Source organism: Ctenopharyngodon idella, chromosome 12 (genome assembly GCF_019924925.1).
Source record: "Ctenopharyngodon idella isolate HZGC_01 chromosome 12, HZGC01, whole genome shotgun sequence".
NCBI classification, from domain to species: Eukaryota; Metazoa; Chordata; class Actinopteri; order Cypriniformes; family Xenocyprididae; genus Ctenopharyngodon; species Ctenopharyngodon idella.
The window spans coordinates 17,015,125-17,031,920 of record NC_067231.1 but is presented as its reverse complement, the minus strand read 5'-3'; the positions used below and the strand labels follow the sequence as shown (position 1 = coordinate 17,031,920).

At 39.4% G+C, this 16,796-nt stretch overlaps 1 protein-coding gene across 24 annotated transcripts in view; it reads right to left on the bottom strand.

Annotated features, from left to right (window-relative positions):
• Positions 1–1,894: 1,894 nt before the first annotated feature.
• Positions 1,895–16,796, bottom strand: part of nrxn1a (neurexin 1a) — a 193,417-nt gene continuing 178,515 nt past the window's right edge. For 23 of the 24 annotated variants that reach the window (XM_051914378.1, XM_051914395.1, XM_051914386.1 and 20 more), the window contains 2 exons: positions 7,824–7,905; positions 1,895–3,794 (listed from right to left, as the gene is read on the bottom strand). In XM_051914378.1, coding sequence (XP_051770338.1) covers positions 3,493–3,794; positions 7,824–7,905 — 384 coding nt within the window. In that variant the 3' untranslated portion in view covers positions 1,895–3,492. The remainder of the gene's footprint in view (positions 3,795–7,823; positions 7,906–16,796) is intronic. The other variant, XM_051914380.1, reaches the window with a different exon arrangement.

Sequence of the window (16,796 nt, the reverse complement as noted above, 5' to 3'; positions counted from 1 at the left end):
AAAACCTTAATTTCTTTTTGACTGAAGAAAGAAAGACATGGACATCTTGGATGACATGGGGGTGAGTAAATTATCAGGAAATTTTAATTCTGAAATGAACTAATCCTTTAAGCACTCATATATGAGTAATTGTTTCCAAGAAGATGAATTCAGTAATATTTCATCAACGTTATTTTTGCATACTACATGGAAATGAGAAATTAATTCAAGTCCATTTCTGTTACTGAAAACATATGGGAAACTGTCTCTCCATTTTAAGGAATATCTTGGTTTAATTAAATATATTTTTAGACCCAGGTAATGAGAGCCATTCATTAAATTAAGCCCACCATAGAAAAGACTTTTTTTTACGCCACCATTTACAGAATGGTAATGGATTTCTAACTGCTTAATTCATGTTCATATGCCAGGTCGATTTTAGAGGCTGAGGAAAAACATCAAGTTGAGGACAACAGAACAGGGTGTTTAATTCAAGGTGCTATGTCACGAAATCAATCATATAGCACCTTCAAGGTGACGCCACATGATAAATGAAGTCAGTACTGAAAGAGATGCAGTCTTTTTATATTTCATCCAATCTTAAAACCACGTGATCGCTTAAAAAAACGTAAAAAAAACATTTTTAAAGCCCAACGCTACATATGACTTGTATCAATTCTTTTGGTGACAGAATATATTCTTCTACATTTCTGCTCCCCCCCCAACTTTGATTATAACAATTAAATAAAACCATCACAGAGGTTTTCTCAAGGCTGGCCGTGACAAACCTCCAGCCCAGCTGCCCCTCCCTCCCACACTCCCTCTGCAAAGTGTGTTGAAATGAGGCCTGATGAAAAGTCTATGGCGGGTGTGAATAATTCATGAATCATAAATTACAGCGCATGCCTCCCTGTAGGGGTAGTTATTTCACACCAGCTGTTCCGTAGCCTCCTCCTGTGCGGAAAATTAAAGAGAGGCGGTATTCTGAACCGTCCGTCGCCCTGACCGAGTCTCAGAGCAGTCCACCTCTGCCAGAGCTTTTATCATGACATCTTGTTCTTCGATACAAAAGAAACAGAACTGGGTGTTTTCTTTGTTACGCCGGATCGATGGCTTCATTCAATATCTGAACACAGAACGTCTGGCCCCTTAAGGCTCCCTGGGAGATTTTTTTTTATGTGTGAACCATAAAGAAGCACAGTTTTTGTTTATTAACAGGACATTATAATGAAAGAAACAACTAAATAAAACAAAAAAGTGCTGATGCTGAGAAAAAAAGTACATTTCTGATGTAAGTGGTGATTTAAAGATAAAGATTCAGCAAAGTATTTTCTTGCACCGTTGACTGAATATAACATGGCAAAGCTGTTTTCATAAGATTTATTAAAGGGTTAGTTCACCCAAAAATGAAATTTTTGTCATTAATTACTCACCCTCATGTCGTTCCACACCTGTAAAACCTTTGTTCATCTTCAGAACACAAATTAAGATCTTTTTGACAAAATCTGAGTTTTTTCTCCCATAGAAAGCAACGTAATTACCATAATTCAAGGTCCAGAAAAGTAGTAAAAACATTAAGATGGTACAGATGATACACTGTAAGATGATACAGTGGTTTTACAATGTTTTTACTACTTTTCTGGACCTTGTATGACGGTAATTTCGTTGCTTTCAATGGATTTCGGATTTCAGATTTCATCAACATATCCTAATTTGTGTTCCGAAGATGAACGAAGGTCTTAAGGGTGTGGAAAGACACGAGGGTGAGTAATTAATGACAGAATTTTAATTTTTGGGTGAACTAACCCTTTAATGTTTTTAACAAAAAGAAAAGTAAAAAACAAACAAACAAACACCATGGCATTCTATAAAGCCCTGTAATGTGTTTCAAATATAAAGAACAAAGAACAAATGCTTTCATAGGTCTTAATATTTTATTTATTCATTTGATTTTTCAAAACTATTTTTTCATAATAAATCTTCACTTTGAGGTCATCAAAGAATTGTCACAATAAAAACAAAAGAAGGTATTATAGAAAAATTGTACACAAATAAAAAACACACAAAAACAAAAAGCAACATTTTATTCAGAATGTCATATAGTTTATACCTCTTGTACATTCCACACAGTACAAGATAGCAGAGAGAATGTTTGCGAACACTTTTGAAGGGCGGTTTTCTTTAACTTTGTGCTTTTTATTTATAATCCAATACTCAGATTTGGGGGGCTGAATTCATTTGTTACTTTTTGAGATTATGATATTGTCTCTCGTTAGACTCCGAGTCCTAAATACCATGCATAATTTGTTTGGTCACTAAGACAAGCAAGAGGATATTGCTTAAACAGTCCAAAATCTTATTTTCAACATGTCTGTTTGCTTTCCAAAACCTATACTCATACTCTTGTCTTTTAATGTTGACACAACAGCAAAAAAGAAATTTAAAAAAAAAAAAGAAAAAGAAAGGAGTATGTCAAAAAGAACAGATGTTGGAGATGCACATAAAGGAGGGAAAATAAAATCTGTATAGCTAATGGCAGAAACGGTTCTATCGCTATAGCAACACATTAACATTTAATTTTCTGTTTTTCATTTGTTTTCGCCTTGGTTTTTTCTTAAAAAAAAAGTTTGAAGAGCAGGTATACTGTAGTTGGCATCATCTATATAACAGGCTATAAAACACCACTTCAGCCACAGTCCAGAGAGCACACAGATAGTCTTTGCACCGTATATAAACATGTAATAAGATACTTTACGTGCATGGAGTTTTTCCTCAATCTATCCCGAATGGCCCCGGTATTCCTCGCCGTCGTCATCAGCGTCATCTGTCATCGTTTTGACAAACATACAAACAGAAGAAAATCCAACAACCTTTAGACGTGGATTGATATTTAAGGCCTCCACAATTCTCTTTGACACCAAGGGTTCTTTCCACCGAATGGAAATCAGTTCGGATCCTACTAAGGAGCGGTCCTTTCTCATCCAAACGCGCAATACTGCCATCAGAAAAGGGAGTCAAATACTTTGGCTGATTTAACAATCATAGGTAGCATCTCATTTGTAAGTCCTTCGTTCCTTTTCCAATCCGTCCCATCGGTGAATGTCTGTTTGGATTGTTGCAGATGGTTTTTCTGGCTTTTAGAGGGAAAATGTTCCGGCAACACATATACAGGCAACATAATATGAAATACACTTAATTCTAACCAGCGGCCTTGTCTCTCAGCGATCCACAGCTGGAGTGAGTATGTCGAGTCTTCTTGCACAGTACCATTTCATTTTGTACACACTTTTCAGCTTAGTAAAGTTCTGGTGTGCTTGGTTATAAAGTATGTTTTGTTGTTGTTAGTAACAGTATATTGTGTCTTAGGTCAAACTAAGACAGTTTTGTCTTTTTCAATTTTTTTTTTTTTCTCAATTACTATACACAGGTGGATCTCCCCTCCCCTTTTGCGTGTGAGTTCGGAGCACAGGATCTGTGGGTGGGTTGTAAGGGGGAGGGAGAAAGTCTGTGAGATCAGACGTAGTACTCCTTGTCCTTGTTCTTTTTATCTTTTTTATTTTTGGGCACGCCAATGGGCTTTTCTTTGACAGCGGCTCCGTTGGGCTGCGTGGCAGAATTACTAATATAGTTACGGCTCTCGTCCACGTGGTACGAGCCCTCGTCGCGGTTTCGGTATTTGTACATGGCATAGAGCAGGATTAGGATGCAGAGGGCGGCGGCCGCTACAATGCCTACGACCATGCCTGTGGTGCTGCTGGACTCCCGAATCACCTCCGGGCTGGGGTAACCCTTGGCCTCGGGCAGTGGGGGGTGAGCTGTGGACACACAGAATGGGAGAAAGAGAGAGAGGCCGTTCATTAAAGCAACAGGGATATCCATTTAGCTCTTATTATACAGCTCTCTAGAACGCTTGATTCTGATTGATAAATCACAGAATTCAGCGGTCAGATATTTCCTAATATTCAGCATCGTCCATGGCAGCTGTATATTAGTCTGCTCACTTGGGTAACTGAAACAGTTGCTACTTTTGTCTCATATTACGCCTCAGACTCGCTCTCTCATTTCATACAAATGGCTCCATATTGCATCTCAATTATCAATATGTAGTGAAAATGAAATCAGAGGACTTAAGTATTAAAAGCCAAAAATTCACCGTATGCATTTTCTATTCTAAATGCATCTTAAAGATCTTATTGTGAACAGTTTAACATGTTGCATTTTTTTAAATTTGTTTTGACTTCGTAATTCTTAATCAAAATGCCATAACTCAGTCTTCCTGTAAAACGACAGACTTCTCTTTGATGATGTATGCAGGACTTCTCCAATCAAGTTATCATTTAGCTCACATTAAAATTTTCCTCCATCTAATCAACAACTAATGAATAGAACCAAGTCTGCACTCTACATTTTTTTCCTTTTTCGATAATGTTTCACTCTGATGTACTGTATGTCGCAACACTTACATGCCGCTACTTCCATTATATCACAACTTTAATATTACTGTAATATTGTTGCTAGATCAATTTTGTACACTGTAATGGACTTTTTTTTTATTTTCTTTTAAAGGCACACACTGCAAAAAATGCTTTTCTTAGAGTTTTTGTCTTGTTTCCAGAAAAAATAAGTCAAAATTAAGTGAGTTTTTGCTTAAAACAAGCAAAATCTTATTTCAAACAGAAAAACAAGATTATTTAATCAGAAATGCTTCCTGATTTAAGAATTTTTAGCTATTTGGACTGGAAACAAGACAAAAAAATCTAAGTAAGAAAAGTATTTTTTGCAGTGTAATATGTAAGGTTTTAGGATTAAAATATCCAAAAACCACTAGAACAGTGTTATATATTTTGTTGACTTGTGTACTTACATTATCCCAGATGTTTTCAAAATGTTTAATCCAGAGAAATAAGCTATTTTAACCAGGACACGGACCGTATAGCTCAACACGTTTAGTCTTATTGTTTGAATTTTGTTTTCTTGATTATATTAATATGATATTCTAATATCGATCTAGCTTACTGCACTGTGCAACAAGTTTCTCATAGCAGCCGCCAAGCGAACACACAGAGTAATGTTATAACATAATTTTTAACACATTTAAATGTATCCAATATGATAAAACAGTGCTGCGTTATCCCACATATGCTTGACCAGAAGAAGCGGAAGCAGCGACTGTGGTATAATAAAAGTTCAGCTGCTCTCGAGCCGTGTCTCGCGCTTGTCTCTCTCATTAGCAATCGCTCCAGCGGCCTCATTCAGCTCCCACAGCACTTGGCTTTACTCTGCTTCATACTACAGTAATGTTAATAATCTCATCTATGAACATGATTTCTGCCCGAGTCCTGTCGGATTCTTTTCCCCTGGCTGTGAGGTGAAGATGACATCTCCCATGATTCTGCGCTTAATCTCTGCGTCATCAAGCTATGCCTTGAATAGGCGAACTCTAGCGGCGAAAATTTACATATTCTGCCTTTAAGATAAGCAGATTAAATTCTAAAATAATTTCAACTCACAGTATTCATGTGTGTTGGGATAGTTTATAACCTTGTCTGGGTTTATTTTGCAATAACATACAGCTTAGTGAGCATTTACCCCTTTCTTAAAAACCATCTACTGTAAGTAATTGTTCCAATCCGTTGAGTTAATTTAAAAGATTTCACTACTGTAATGTCAACATTGCAGCTTCTTTCACACTAGTAATAATATTATTTAGTTTTGAGTCTACGAGAAATACTAAGAGGAATGAAACTAGAAAGAACTTGAAAGAAACCCAAAAATCAATATTTCTTTGCCAAATTGATTCCTCTCCTGGCGAGATTAGATATCCCACTGAGAAACTGCTTCACAGCACCGTACAGTCACTTCAGTAAACAGAATATAAACCACAATAACGACACTCAACCTTGCAATATATGTATGTACTGCTGCTGAACGGACAAACTTGTACTGTAAGCTTGCGCTAACACACTTTGCTTATCAAACCATTACCAAACACATCTGGCTGACACAGATAGAGCGATCAGAATGGATATGTTGCACATTTTCCATGAGCCGTGACCAGTGAGTGAACCTCGCTTCCTGGCTATTTATTCCTGGCAGAGAGAAGAACGTGGTGGGTGGAATAGTGTGGTATAGTTTGTTCTGATCTATGTCTCTTGGAGAGGGGACAGTGACTGTGAGACAGTGCGACTGCAAGCTGAGTGTAAATGCTCGGCAAAACAACACTTGTGACAAAGCCGTTTACAGCTTAGGCCCGATCCACTGCAACTTGCAGGTGCAGGAAATGAGATGACGACAAAGTACAGCAGGGAATTATGGATGGTGACCTCTGCTCAAACATCTGTTTTTAGAAATGTCGCATGGAAGGAGGACACTTTGAAGAGCCGTAACAATTTATCTGAGACCTTTCAGCTTTGGCCAACATTTTACTTTTCTGCTTTTTTTCTTTGCTTATTAGCAAGATCGTTGCATGATTTGTCAGCGTGTTTTTCCATTATGTCATGGACATGCTTTCATTGCCCTATGTATAATATGACTGCTGCATAGGCCACTAACGGCTGTAACTAAGCCAGCTGAAGGAATCCAGATTGGGTTAACCTTTGTGTTTCATTTTTCATGTCGAAAGTGGTTTGCGCAGTCGACTGAGTAGCCAGGATGCACCCGCTGCGTAGAGAAATAGGAAAAGCAGTATGTGCTACGCTAGCATGCTCGCTGGCCTTTTCTGAAATTATACCTCAACAAAATTCGCCAGGTCTCTTTAACTCGCACACAATCATGAGTAAAATACAGATTTTGCTTAAAAACGGGTAAAAATTAAATCATGTGAGCTGAAATTATACAGAAGCATAAAGAAATTTGATGACAGGCACAAGTTAAAGTTTGTTTAATATAATGACCTATTTAAAAACTCATCTAAGCAATGAGCTCCCTCTGTGCCAGAAAGGAAATTAAAATACTATATTAACAGCACATAAACAGGGTGAAGGATTGAATGTGGTTTAATGAGGTATTAATGTCTGTTTAAAGAGGCAAAGGCAGATTATACAAACATATATTTCAGCACACGCTGCGAACACTTTGATAAATGAGCACATAAGCAACAATACAGCCCAGGTAACAGCGCGTCCTAACCGGCAACAAAACCATAAAAGCCCTTTCAAGTTAATCTGAGCTCCTGTTCGAACCAGCTGCGACAAGCGTTGAACAATCGCTACATTTTGTCAGTCGCTCGGTTTCTATTTCTGCACCGTAGCGCCGGATTATTAAACATCAAACATGGATGAGCCTAGGAGAGGTTGTTTTTGGAAGTTGAGAAACATCGGATATGACAAATCCCTCAAGATCCAGAAGGAACACCATAAAATGGATGCTGCCCAATCATGGAAGTGCCGAAAATACAAGACGTGTTCTAGGTTTTTACGCTCTTCAGCTCGCCCTCGCTGTTCTGATTGGCTGTGGTTTTGTAGGGTTGAATTTTCACATTAAGCATGGGTAGGAAAATGACTTTTTGCTGGAATCTCGACACGCATGACACGGCGGACACATTTCCCAGGCTGTTTTCATTTTTCTGGTTTACAATGTGTGTCCGCTTGGCTGAATATGTGAGAAATTATTCCATTTGATGTTTTAAACACTATTTTTGTACTCATGAAGAAAGTACATTTGGTAAAATGTCAAATATGATGTTTGTTTCACCCCAAATTATAGTGATAGGACACTACACAGAAAATATTTCATTTAACTTGTACTGTAATCAAAAAAACAGAACAGAACAATGAATAAATGGAGAACATTTTTGGAGGAAAAGAACATGTGGACAGTAATAATATAAAAGAAAGATGACTAACCTAACCCACCTGAACTTGGGTCGCAAGGGTCGATGTCCTCATCGTCACTGGGACATTCTGCCGACGCTACCAGAAGATCATCCTGTACCAGAGAGACACAAAAGAGATAGAGGGTTAGTCAGAAACACCTTGTGGCATCATTACAGTTTTATAGGGCTGCTGTGTCATCTAAGGCCTCACGCTGTGAGAGAGAGAGAGAGAGGGGAACGAAAAGGAAATGTCCTTTCCACTGCCACTCTGACATCTCACAGGTCCTCTGAGCTTTGACTCACAGGCGTGATCAAAGGTGTCCTAACTGTAAAAGGTCACAACTTTTCCAGAAAAACGACCCTTTCTGTGGATTATAACATGCCAAATCACCTTATAGTACAGTCTTGAGAGACTTCACATCAAGGCAGTTGGAAATATCGATCAGAGCATCACAAACACACACACAAAGATTTCACAAATCCCCTGACGAATACAATTTTGCCGGCAGTTGCTTTATAAAGACAGGCACGCAGAAACATGTGGTGTGAGAAGCATCAAATCCGCTCACATCCATCCGTCCCGCTGGAAAACAATCTCATCAAACGTGCCTTTTAATCTGAAATAAAACCATAGGAAGCAAATCTACAGACAAGCCCTATCAAGGACAATGCACGGCGCTGAGACGCTCACAACATATACTCAAGAAAATCTTGCCTCTGCTCCAGTGATGGTTCCGAAGGGAAAGAAAGCCATGTTGAGATTTCACGGTTTGAATTCCAAAGATGGTATCCGACTGTGGTTTAATAGCTCAGAACGTCTCTCCGTGCAGGAATTCTCCATCAACTATGCAAAAAGGCAGCAAGCTTGACGTTCCTCTCAGCGCTACAGCAGAAAATTCCATCTGACGATGTCGCTTTGGTGGCATCCATTTAGTGCCAGTCTTCACACTTCTCTCTCTCTCTCTCTGCAATTAGCCAGAGTGTGTATACATTTGCCAGCTGGCCAAACGTGTACATGCATGTGTGCTTGTCCCAATAGAAACGCAGGGCTGGCTGAGTGTGTGCGTGCACGCGCACGGGGAGGAAAGACATCGATTTGTCTCTCTGAGCTCACACAGTCTGCCCACAGGCTGCGGGGCAATGCCCACGCCAATCAGGACCTTTAACCATCATCACAGCCACGCGGACCACACGAAACAACACGGAAAGAGAGAGAGAAAGGGAGAGGAAAGCAGGAGTGGGAGGGCACCCTGCACAGTTGTTTCAAAGTGGTTGCCGTAACCACATGGTTGCCATTTTCCTTGCAGCAATATCTGTTCAACTCCCAGCTCTCAAACACCCTGCAAGTAGGTCAGTGCGGGTGAATAATTTAGATCCCTGACGTTACAGTGCTGGTTTGTGTGCTGCTGCTGGAAGGCTGGGAGACATGGAGGTAATGTGTTGCAGCAGGAGTGCACAACAGAGCCCTTGCTAAAGGCCGGCAGCGGCATCTGTCTGCCCGACTCTAGAGATAGAAAGAACAATAACGCAGAGATCCTGGGAGCCACGGGTCGCTGGGTGAAGTCATTCATGCCGCGCCATCTCTCATTCTGTGAGCTGACATAAGACTGCAACAGTCATGGATATTGAGATTAGAAGTAAACCGAAATGTGGTTACGTCTCTGATAAAAGGCATGGGGGACAGGTACACAAGCTTAATAATGCATAGGCTTGAGCATGAGTCACAACTTAGACTCAGCGTTCTCTTCCTTGACATGACCACCGAGAGAAAGGAAGGAGTTCTAGAAGAGGGATGAAGATGTGGTGTAGTGGTTAAGGTAGTCCACAAGTGGAGATCCTTGAGCTATCACCGTTGTGCCTGAACAATCATCCCAAGTTGTAAGTAAAACTTGGTGGTATATATTGAACATTCACAATGTGTGTTCAAAAGTTTGGGGTTAGAAAGATTTCCAAGTTTTTGAAAGAAGTGTCTTCTCTCACCAAGATTATATATTATATATATATATATATATTTATATATTATATATATATATATATATATATATATATATATATATATATATATATAGCAGACTTTACTCTAGTCTTCAGTGTCACATTAAATCATTCTAATATGCTGATTTGGTGAAATATTTCTTATCAATTTTGAAAACGGTTGTGCTGCTTAATAGTTTTGTGGAAACTGCTACATTTTTTTAGTCTTCTTTGATGTAGAGAAAGTTCAAAAGAACAGCATTTACTTGTAATAGAAATCTTTTGTAACATTTAAAATGTCTTTACTCATTTACTTAACTGTTATAATATACTGTCAATTAAATGCGTCCTTGTTGAATAAAAGTATTAAAGGGTTAGTTCACCCAAAAATGAAAATTCTGTCATTAATTACTCACCCTCATGTCGTTCCAAACCTGTAAGACTTCTGTTCATCTTCGGAACACAAATGAAGATCTGAGAGCTTTGTCTCCATAGACAGCTACGCAACTACCACTTTGTCACTTCAAAAAGTTCATAAAGAGATAGTAAAACTAATCCAGATTTGAGTGGTTTACTCCAAATTGTCCAGACACTCGATCGCTTTATATGATGAACAGATTTAATTTAGGTTTTTATTCACATATAAATATTGATCAGCGAACATAAACAGCTCAACCAAACCCGCTTCACACGTGAAAATGAACCTTATTGGTTCTCGCACGTCAAACCAACATGCTTGAACTTCCGTTTACCATAACTGATGTGCGAGTTGATGAATGTTTATATGTGAATAAAAGCCTAAATTCAACCTGTTCATCGTATAAAGCGATCGTGTCTCTTCAGAAAATTTGAACTAAACTGACTAAAAAAATTACTGCCCCTAAACCTTTGAATGGTAGCGTGATTCCACTGATTCTGTTACATGAAATGTTATGTTTTCCAAATAGCACGTCATTAAACTAGTTTTGAGATCATTGTTTTAATAGCATCTCTAATGAAAACTTCAATAGCAAAGACACAGTAAGAATCGGTTCATTTCTGTAATTTAGTTCAAACTATCCGTTTCGATTAATCAGTTAAATCAAGTCAGTCATATTTGGCTACAATTACTATTTAGGTTGCAAAAATGGTAACAATATATATACACAATATAAATAGAATATGATCAAAAGGCAAAAACTGATATATCATCCAGCTCTAACTGTATGGTGGGGAAAGGAATCTGCTAAATGACTACATGACATTGTGACTGGCTTTACATGAACATGCTCCACCCAAACCTTTGTTAGGATCTCTATTTAAATTCCTCTCACACAGCTGAGCGCCAGAAGCCATTCTTCTCTTTCACTCTCCTTCCTCTTTTGGAAACACTGCCCCTCAGCAAAGTGTCAAAACTCGGATTTAAGTCTTCAGATGTGGCGTTACACAAGCACTTGAGTGTGAGGCTGTTTTCTGCAGAAAAGTCACATATGACTAAGACCGAGCCTTCAGCATCCATCTGCCTGAGCTCGCCGATCTCCTCCATCCACTGCCCACTCAACAGCTGTGCTGAGGCGGATGAGCAGGACAGAAGCGGCCTACATTATGACAGTCCATTTTCCTCCTGCTGAATAACTACAGTGCAGCATGTTAGAGACGGTAGGTGTGCTATCAGAGCATCATTTGCACACACACTCACATTCACAGTATTAGACTCCCTGTTTTGCTTGCTCTTAATTACTGCACTGCCAACAGGCACAATAAGGGATGTGACAGCGCCAAAATGGGCGGGGGAGTGGAGGGAGAGAGAGACAACGATATTCAGTTCACCTGTGAACACAGAGGGGAAACCAGCTGTGCCCTAATGAGAAAGGAGTTACCTCAACTCAAACGCTCTCACAAAACACACTTTTCAAGCTCCACCTCCATTCATCCCTCTCCAATTATCTCTCAGCTGCCAGACTGATCTATAGAGACACAGACTAAAAGTAGGACCTGACTGAGCCAGCTGTACATGCCCTGGATAAGAGAGGCACAGGAAGTGGGTGGATCTGACCTACTGACCTCTCCAACCCGAAACCTTATTACCTTATGTAAGTAGGATCCAAATTAACTTCTTAATTCAGCAAATTCTGCAGCCATGAATTTTTTATAATGGCTATTTTCTCAGAATTGTGAGATATAAACTTGCAATTCTGTGTTATAAAGTAAAATTCTGAGAAAAAAAAAAAAAGACTGACTTTTTCCTCAAAATTACGAGTTTATATCTCACAATTGTGACTATAAGGTTAAGTCTGACGTCACACGGCAGCGCTTCCAGGTCCAAACGCTCTATCTCATACCACAAGAAAACAACAAATGGTGCTAATATACACACACAATGTGGTGTAATACTGTCAAAAAATTATAATCATAACCTTTATCTCCATACCAAATTCCCAGATGGCCAGACAGTGATTCATCTTTTATAAATTGTTAAAATATTAATGTCTGTGATGCTGTGAGCACGGAGACTGTTGTGTAGACTGTAAGTATTTTAAATGTTTAACTTTTTAAAATGTTAAACGTTTAATATGAATAATTAGCGCTCATAAACAGCCGTCCCGATGGCATTCTCAAGTGAAACGAGCCGGGGCTTGGACCCAGAAATGGCGTTACTTACGACACTATCACAAGTGGATATCACAAAATTCGGACTTTATAACTTGCAATTGTTACTGTCACAATTACGACTTTATATCACACAGAATTGCAAGATGTAAATTAAGAGCTTGATTGACAGGCGATTTGACCAATTATAACCCAGAATCTGACAAACAAACCAGACAGGAGAGTTAGTAGATTAACGTCAGTGGACTTGAACTTGAAAAATGGTGTATTGACGTCTTTCCCCGGTAAAAACAACATACTTTCTGATTCTGATGATCATTCATGTTTATTTATTGCAATAACTAAAGAGATGATTGGTTTACTTCGCTTGAACTGAGGTGCTACAGCGATCTGTCACGACCCATTAAAGAGGCAGAAAACGGTATTTATTGTTAGAATTTCTTTAAAAAATTACAAAAATTAAATTTGAAAACCAAGAAAAAGTAACCTCCTCTGTCTTGTCTGTCGGCACGTTGTCAGTTTCGCCTTTACCACGCGATGTATTTTTCACTGCGTGAGAACATGAAGTGTGGCGTGAGAGCGCCATGGCTTGTCGGACATAGCGACAGTAACTAAGGGGGGTGAGTCTTTGCGAAGGGTTATTTGCCAGAAAAAAAAAAAAAGATGTTTTTGTGAGAAGTCGTTTTTTTTTTATTTTTTTTATTCAGTAGTGGAAACAAGGTTCCATAGATAAAACACTTCAAGTCCTTGTTCTTATAACAATTTACGCTCAAAAACCAATATAAATTTCACAGCCAGTCTGAGATGACCAGGCTCAGACACTCACATTCACCTCTATCTTTCCATCTCTATCTCTTTTAGTCATGAAGATGCTAGTATTCCACCAAGAATAAGAATATCTCAGAACAGTGCACCGTCTGTTGTTGTTGCCATGGTGACATGAAGATTCAGCCTGTTCAAAATGATAGGAAATAAAAACCGAATCGCCTCGGTAGCTCAGCTGGGACCTGCAAAGCAAACCATTGATTTCTCGCTGAAATCTCTTTTTCTTCTTCTTTTTCTCCATATTCCTTTCCTCCAGCCAGAGTGAGAGAAAGAAAGGGCGAGAGAAAGCACAAGAACATCAAAGTCTGCCAGCTAACTTAGCAGCCTGCTAATGAAGTGTGAATATTCATAGAGAGGTCCTGGTGCTAAATGCAGCCTCACTTTGCTGAGAGATGTGTGTTTAAAATACCGAGAGCTCATACAATGAATAAAAAATGGCCACTGATGCACTGCAGTATTCTCTAACAAGAACAGTTGAAAAAAAAAAATCACAGGAAACACAATGGAGATACGCCTGCTAGTATACAACTAGCATGCACAGGAATATATGGAGCTGGCCCACAGGGCCTCCATATGTGCTTACTGACATCCTGTACATGAGAATCAACTAGTTAAAGATTCAAAAGATAAACAATCTGAAGTGCAGGTTGAATCTCTCCATTTTTCATCCTCAAATGCCGTACTAAGATGAATAATAGAAAACCCAGACCTTTCAAAGAGGATGGAAATCAAGATGGCTTCCTGTGCAATTATTCACATATGGATCAAGAATTCAAAAGCTTTACAATATCCTGGTTAATTATAACACCTCATTAATAATCTTTCAAAATTTTATGGTTTACTTTTTATTTCATGTTTCTGGTCATATTGTGAACGACACATTGGTGCATTTTATTCCAAAGAAAAAAATAGTTTGTCTTCATATATTTTAATCGAATTGTTTGATAATGTTAACCAATAGTCACATAGTCATTTAGACACTGCTTTAGAAAAAACTCGTTCGGTCTGTTTTATAACTTTTCATGGTCCAATCAATTCCAGATAGATAAGATTAATTCTCGTCCTACTTTTTTTCTCGCTTACTACCATGTTTCACTTAGAAATATACGAAAAATTGCTGAAGAAAAAATGGCAATTCACATTGACTTAAAAAAAATAAATAAAAAAAAATTATTTTATTAAAGCTTTTAATAACCGTAAATAATAATTTGATCAATTTAAGTATAATTGTCTTCTATATTCTGCAAAGAATAAAAAGTGAAATATAAAAAAAAACAGGCAAATGCATCAAGACTGACCGAGAAGTTCTCAAAGTACTCTTGACTCACTCTGAGAAGACATGTGAGTCACAAGTAGCCATTACAAGCAACTCCCAGGGGTCATCCAAGTGGGAATAAATAAATCTGATCATACACGCTGCCCACAGACAGAACACGCTGTTACAGACTGAAGCTCTAGATCTTAAACAAAGAGTGAGAGAGAGGGGGCAACCTGCCAACTTCACGCAACACAATACACACACTTGTTCACAGCACACTGGGTTAAACTTTACTGGAGGACAGCACTTGATCTTCACACACTTTTAATGAGGGGCAAAATGAGATGCAAATCAAAGGACAGTACAAATAACAGCATCAGTGGGCGGTCGAGACGACAGGAGGAAGCGTGTTGTTAAGGATGAGAAGAAACCGGCATGCCATGAATGACTCTGGAAATGCGAACTCGCCGCAACAGATGTGGACATTGGCGACGAATGACGCTCACAAAAGCACTGCAACTTTTCTTTCTTTTCCCGTAACTCCCTCACCGCTGCCCCAATTCTCTTTTCTCTCTGCCTCTCTGCCTCTCTTTCTCTCTCTCTCTCTCTCTCTCTCGCTCTACATGCAGAGCGCTGCAGACAAATGGTGCATGCCTCTTTCGCTGCATGGATATGACAACATCAAAGACTCTGCATGCGATGATGGCTGGATGGAGAAGGACCGTGAGAAAGAGAGACTACCTGGGATGAGGAACAATGCCACCTCGCATCCATGATGGCAGCCTGGCTACACTGTCTGCCTCCTCTATACAGCTTTGCTTTTCTGTTTAGGTGAGAGTTTGTCCTCTCCCCCTCTCTGATCTCCCCGTCCCTGCTCTTAGAGCAACAAAAAAGCCCCACACCAATAAAATAAAGTCCGCTTTGTCAGATCAAAAGTGATGACTGGAGAAGTCCTACTTTGGTAAGCAGATAGGAATGATAAATTGTCTGTGCATCAGGAGAGACTATGAGTGCCTTCTACAGACTAGAAGAGAGAGAGAGAGGGAGGGAAGGCGTAAGCGAGGGAGAAGCGAAAACGAGAAAGATACACACGGAGAGAGGCGGGAGTGAGAGAGGGAAAATACGGTACGACTGCAAGCCGATCACCTGATTCGTTTCAGCCAATCGCCATCGCCGCTGAGCTTGAGGTTGCTAAGGGTTTGCTCAGTTGGAGATATTTTATTATAGCATTCTTTAGAAAGAGATTGATGTGTGTATGTGGAGAGGAGGGGGGTTGCACACCTTATGCCCTGCCATGAAACTCCACAGAGACACAACCCACAATCCAACATCAAACACACATGCACACTCTCAAAATACATCTCTCCACAGCGAGAGAGCGAATGTTACACAACGGATGGCAAAATCTCCATGTTTTCATCTCCACCGGCCCTCCTGCTCCTTTGGGACCTTGGGTTATTCAGCTCCATCTAAATGCCTCCGCCAGCTAAACTAACCAGCGTGAACGCTCATTTCACTCGCATTCAAATGCGTGCTTTGGACACGTAGACGCCTACTGAGAAAGGAGGGGCGGAACAGATAGAGAGAGATACGCGGTAGGCGTCTTTTTTTGCACAGTGGTCAGTCTCAGAGGACTCTATTTGTCCCCTGCGTCTGCAGAATCTGTGCACGGACACCAAACGCAGCCATACATTATGAATGTGACAGAATTTATAAAAAAGGAACAAAAGCGAGCCAAGGTCTCACACATTGGAGATTAGACATGATAGCTTGGAACACAAATATCTAGTCTATCATGAAGACTATACAAGCGACATGAAAAACCCTTTGTGAATTAACAGGGTTGTCATTACCCAAAAGCACACAGATTAATAAACGTTTGCAATATCTACCACCTCCAGAGAGAGAGAGAGATAGAGTGGGGGAGGAAAAAAAAACCCCAGGAAAAGTAGCTGAGCAGCAGTCCATTTTATTACTCGCTTTGTGCCAGCTCAAACAATCGTATTGATTGACTGATTTAAGCGGTCAGTGTAAATGAGCACTGGGACAACAGTGCATGCAGGGCAAGTCACAGAATCCATTTATTGGACAGAAGTTGGAAAAAAAGCACAGGAATCTGGACCAGTTTAAATCTATCTGCTGAACATTGTCCTGCCCTCATGATGCAACAGAATGAAACGAGTTGGTACCTCATTAAAGTACATGTGAATCTTGATGCTGGACTGTTGTATTTTGGGAATTGTGACACATACATCACACAAACATGCATATCTAATTGAGGTCTTTAAATAATAAAGCTAATTATAATTACTACTAGCGCTGGGTAATATTTATCACAATATTCTGGCAATATAAAAA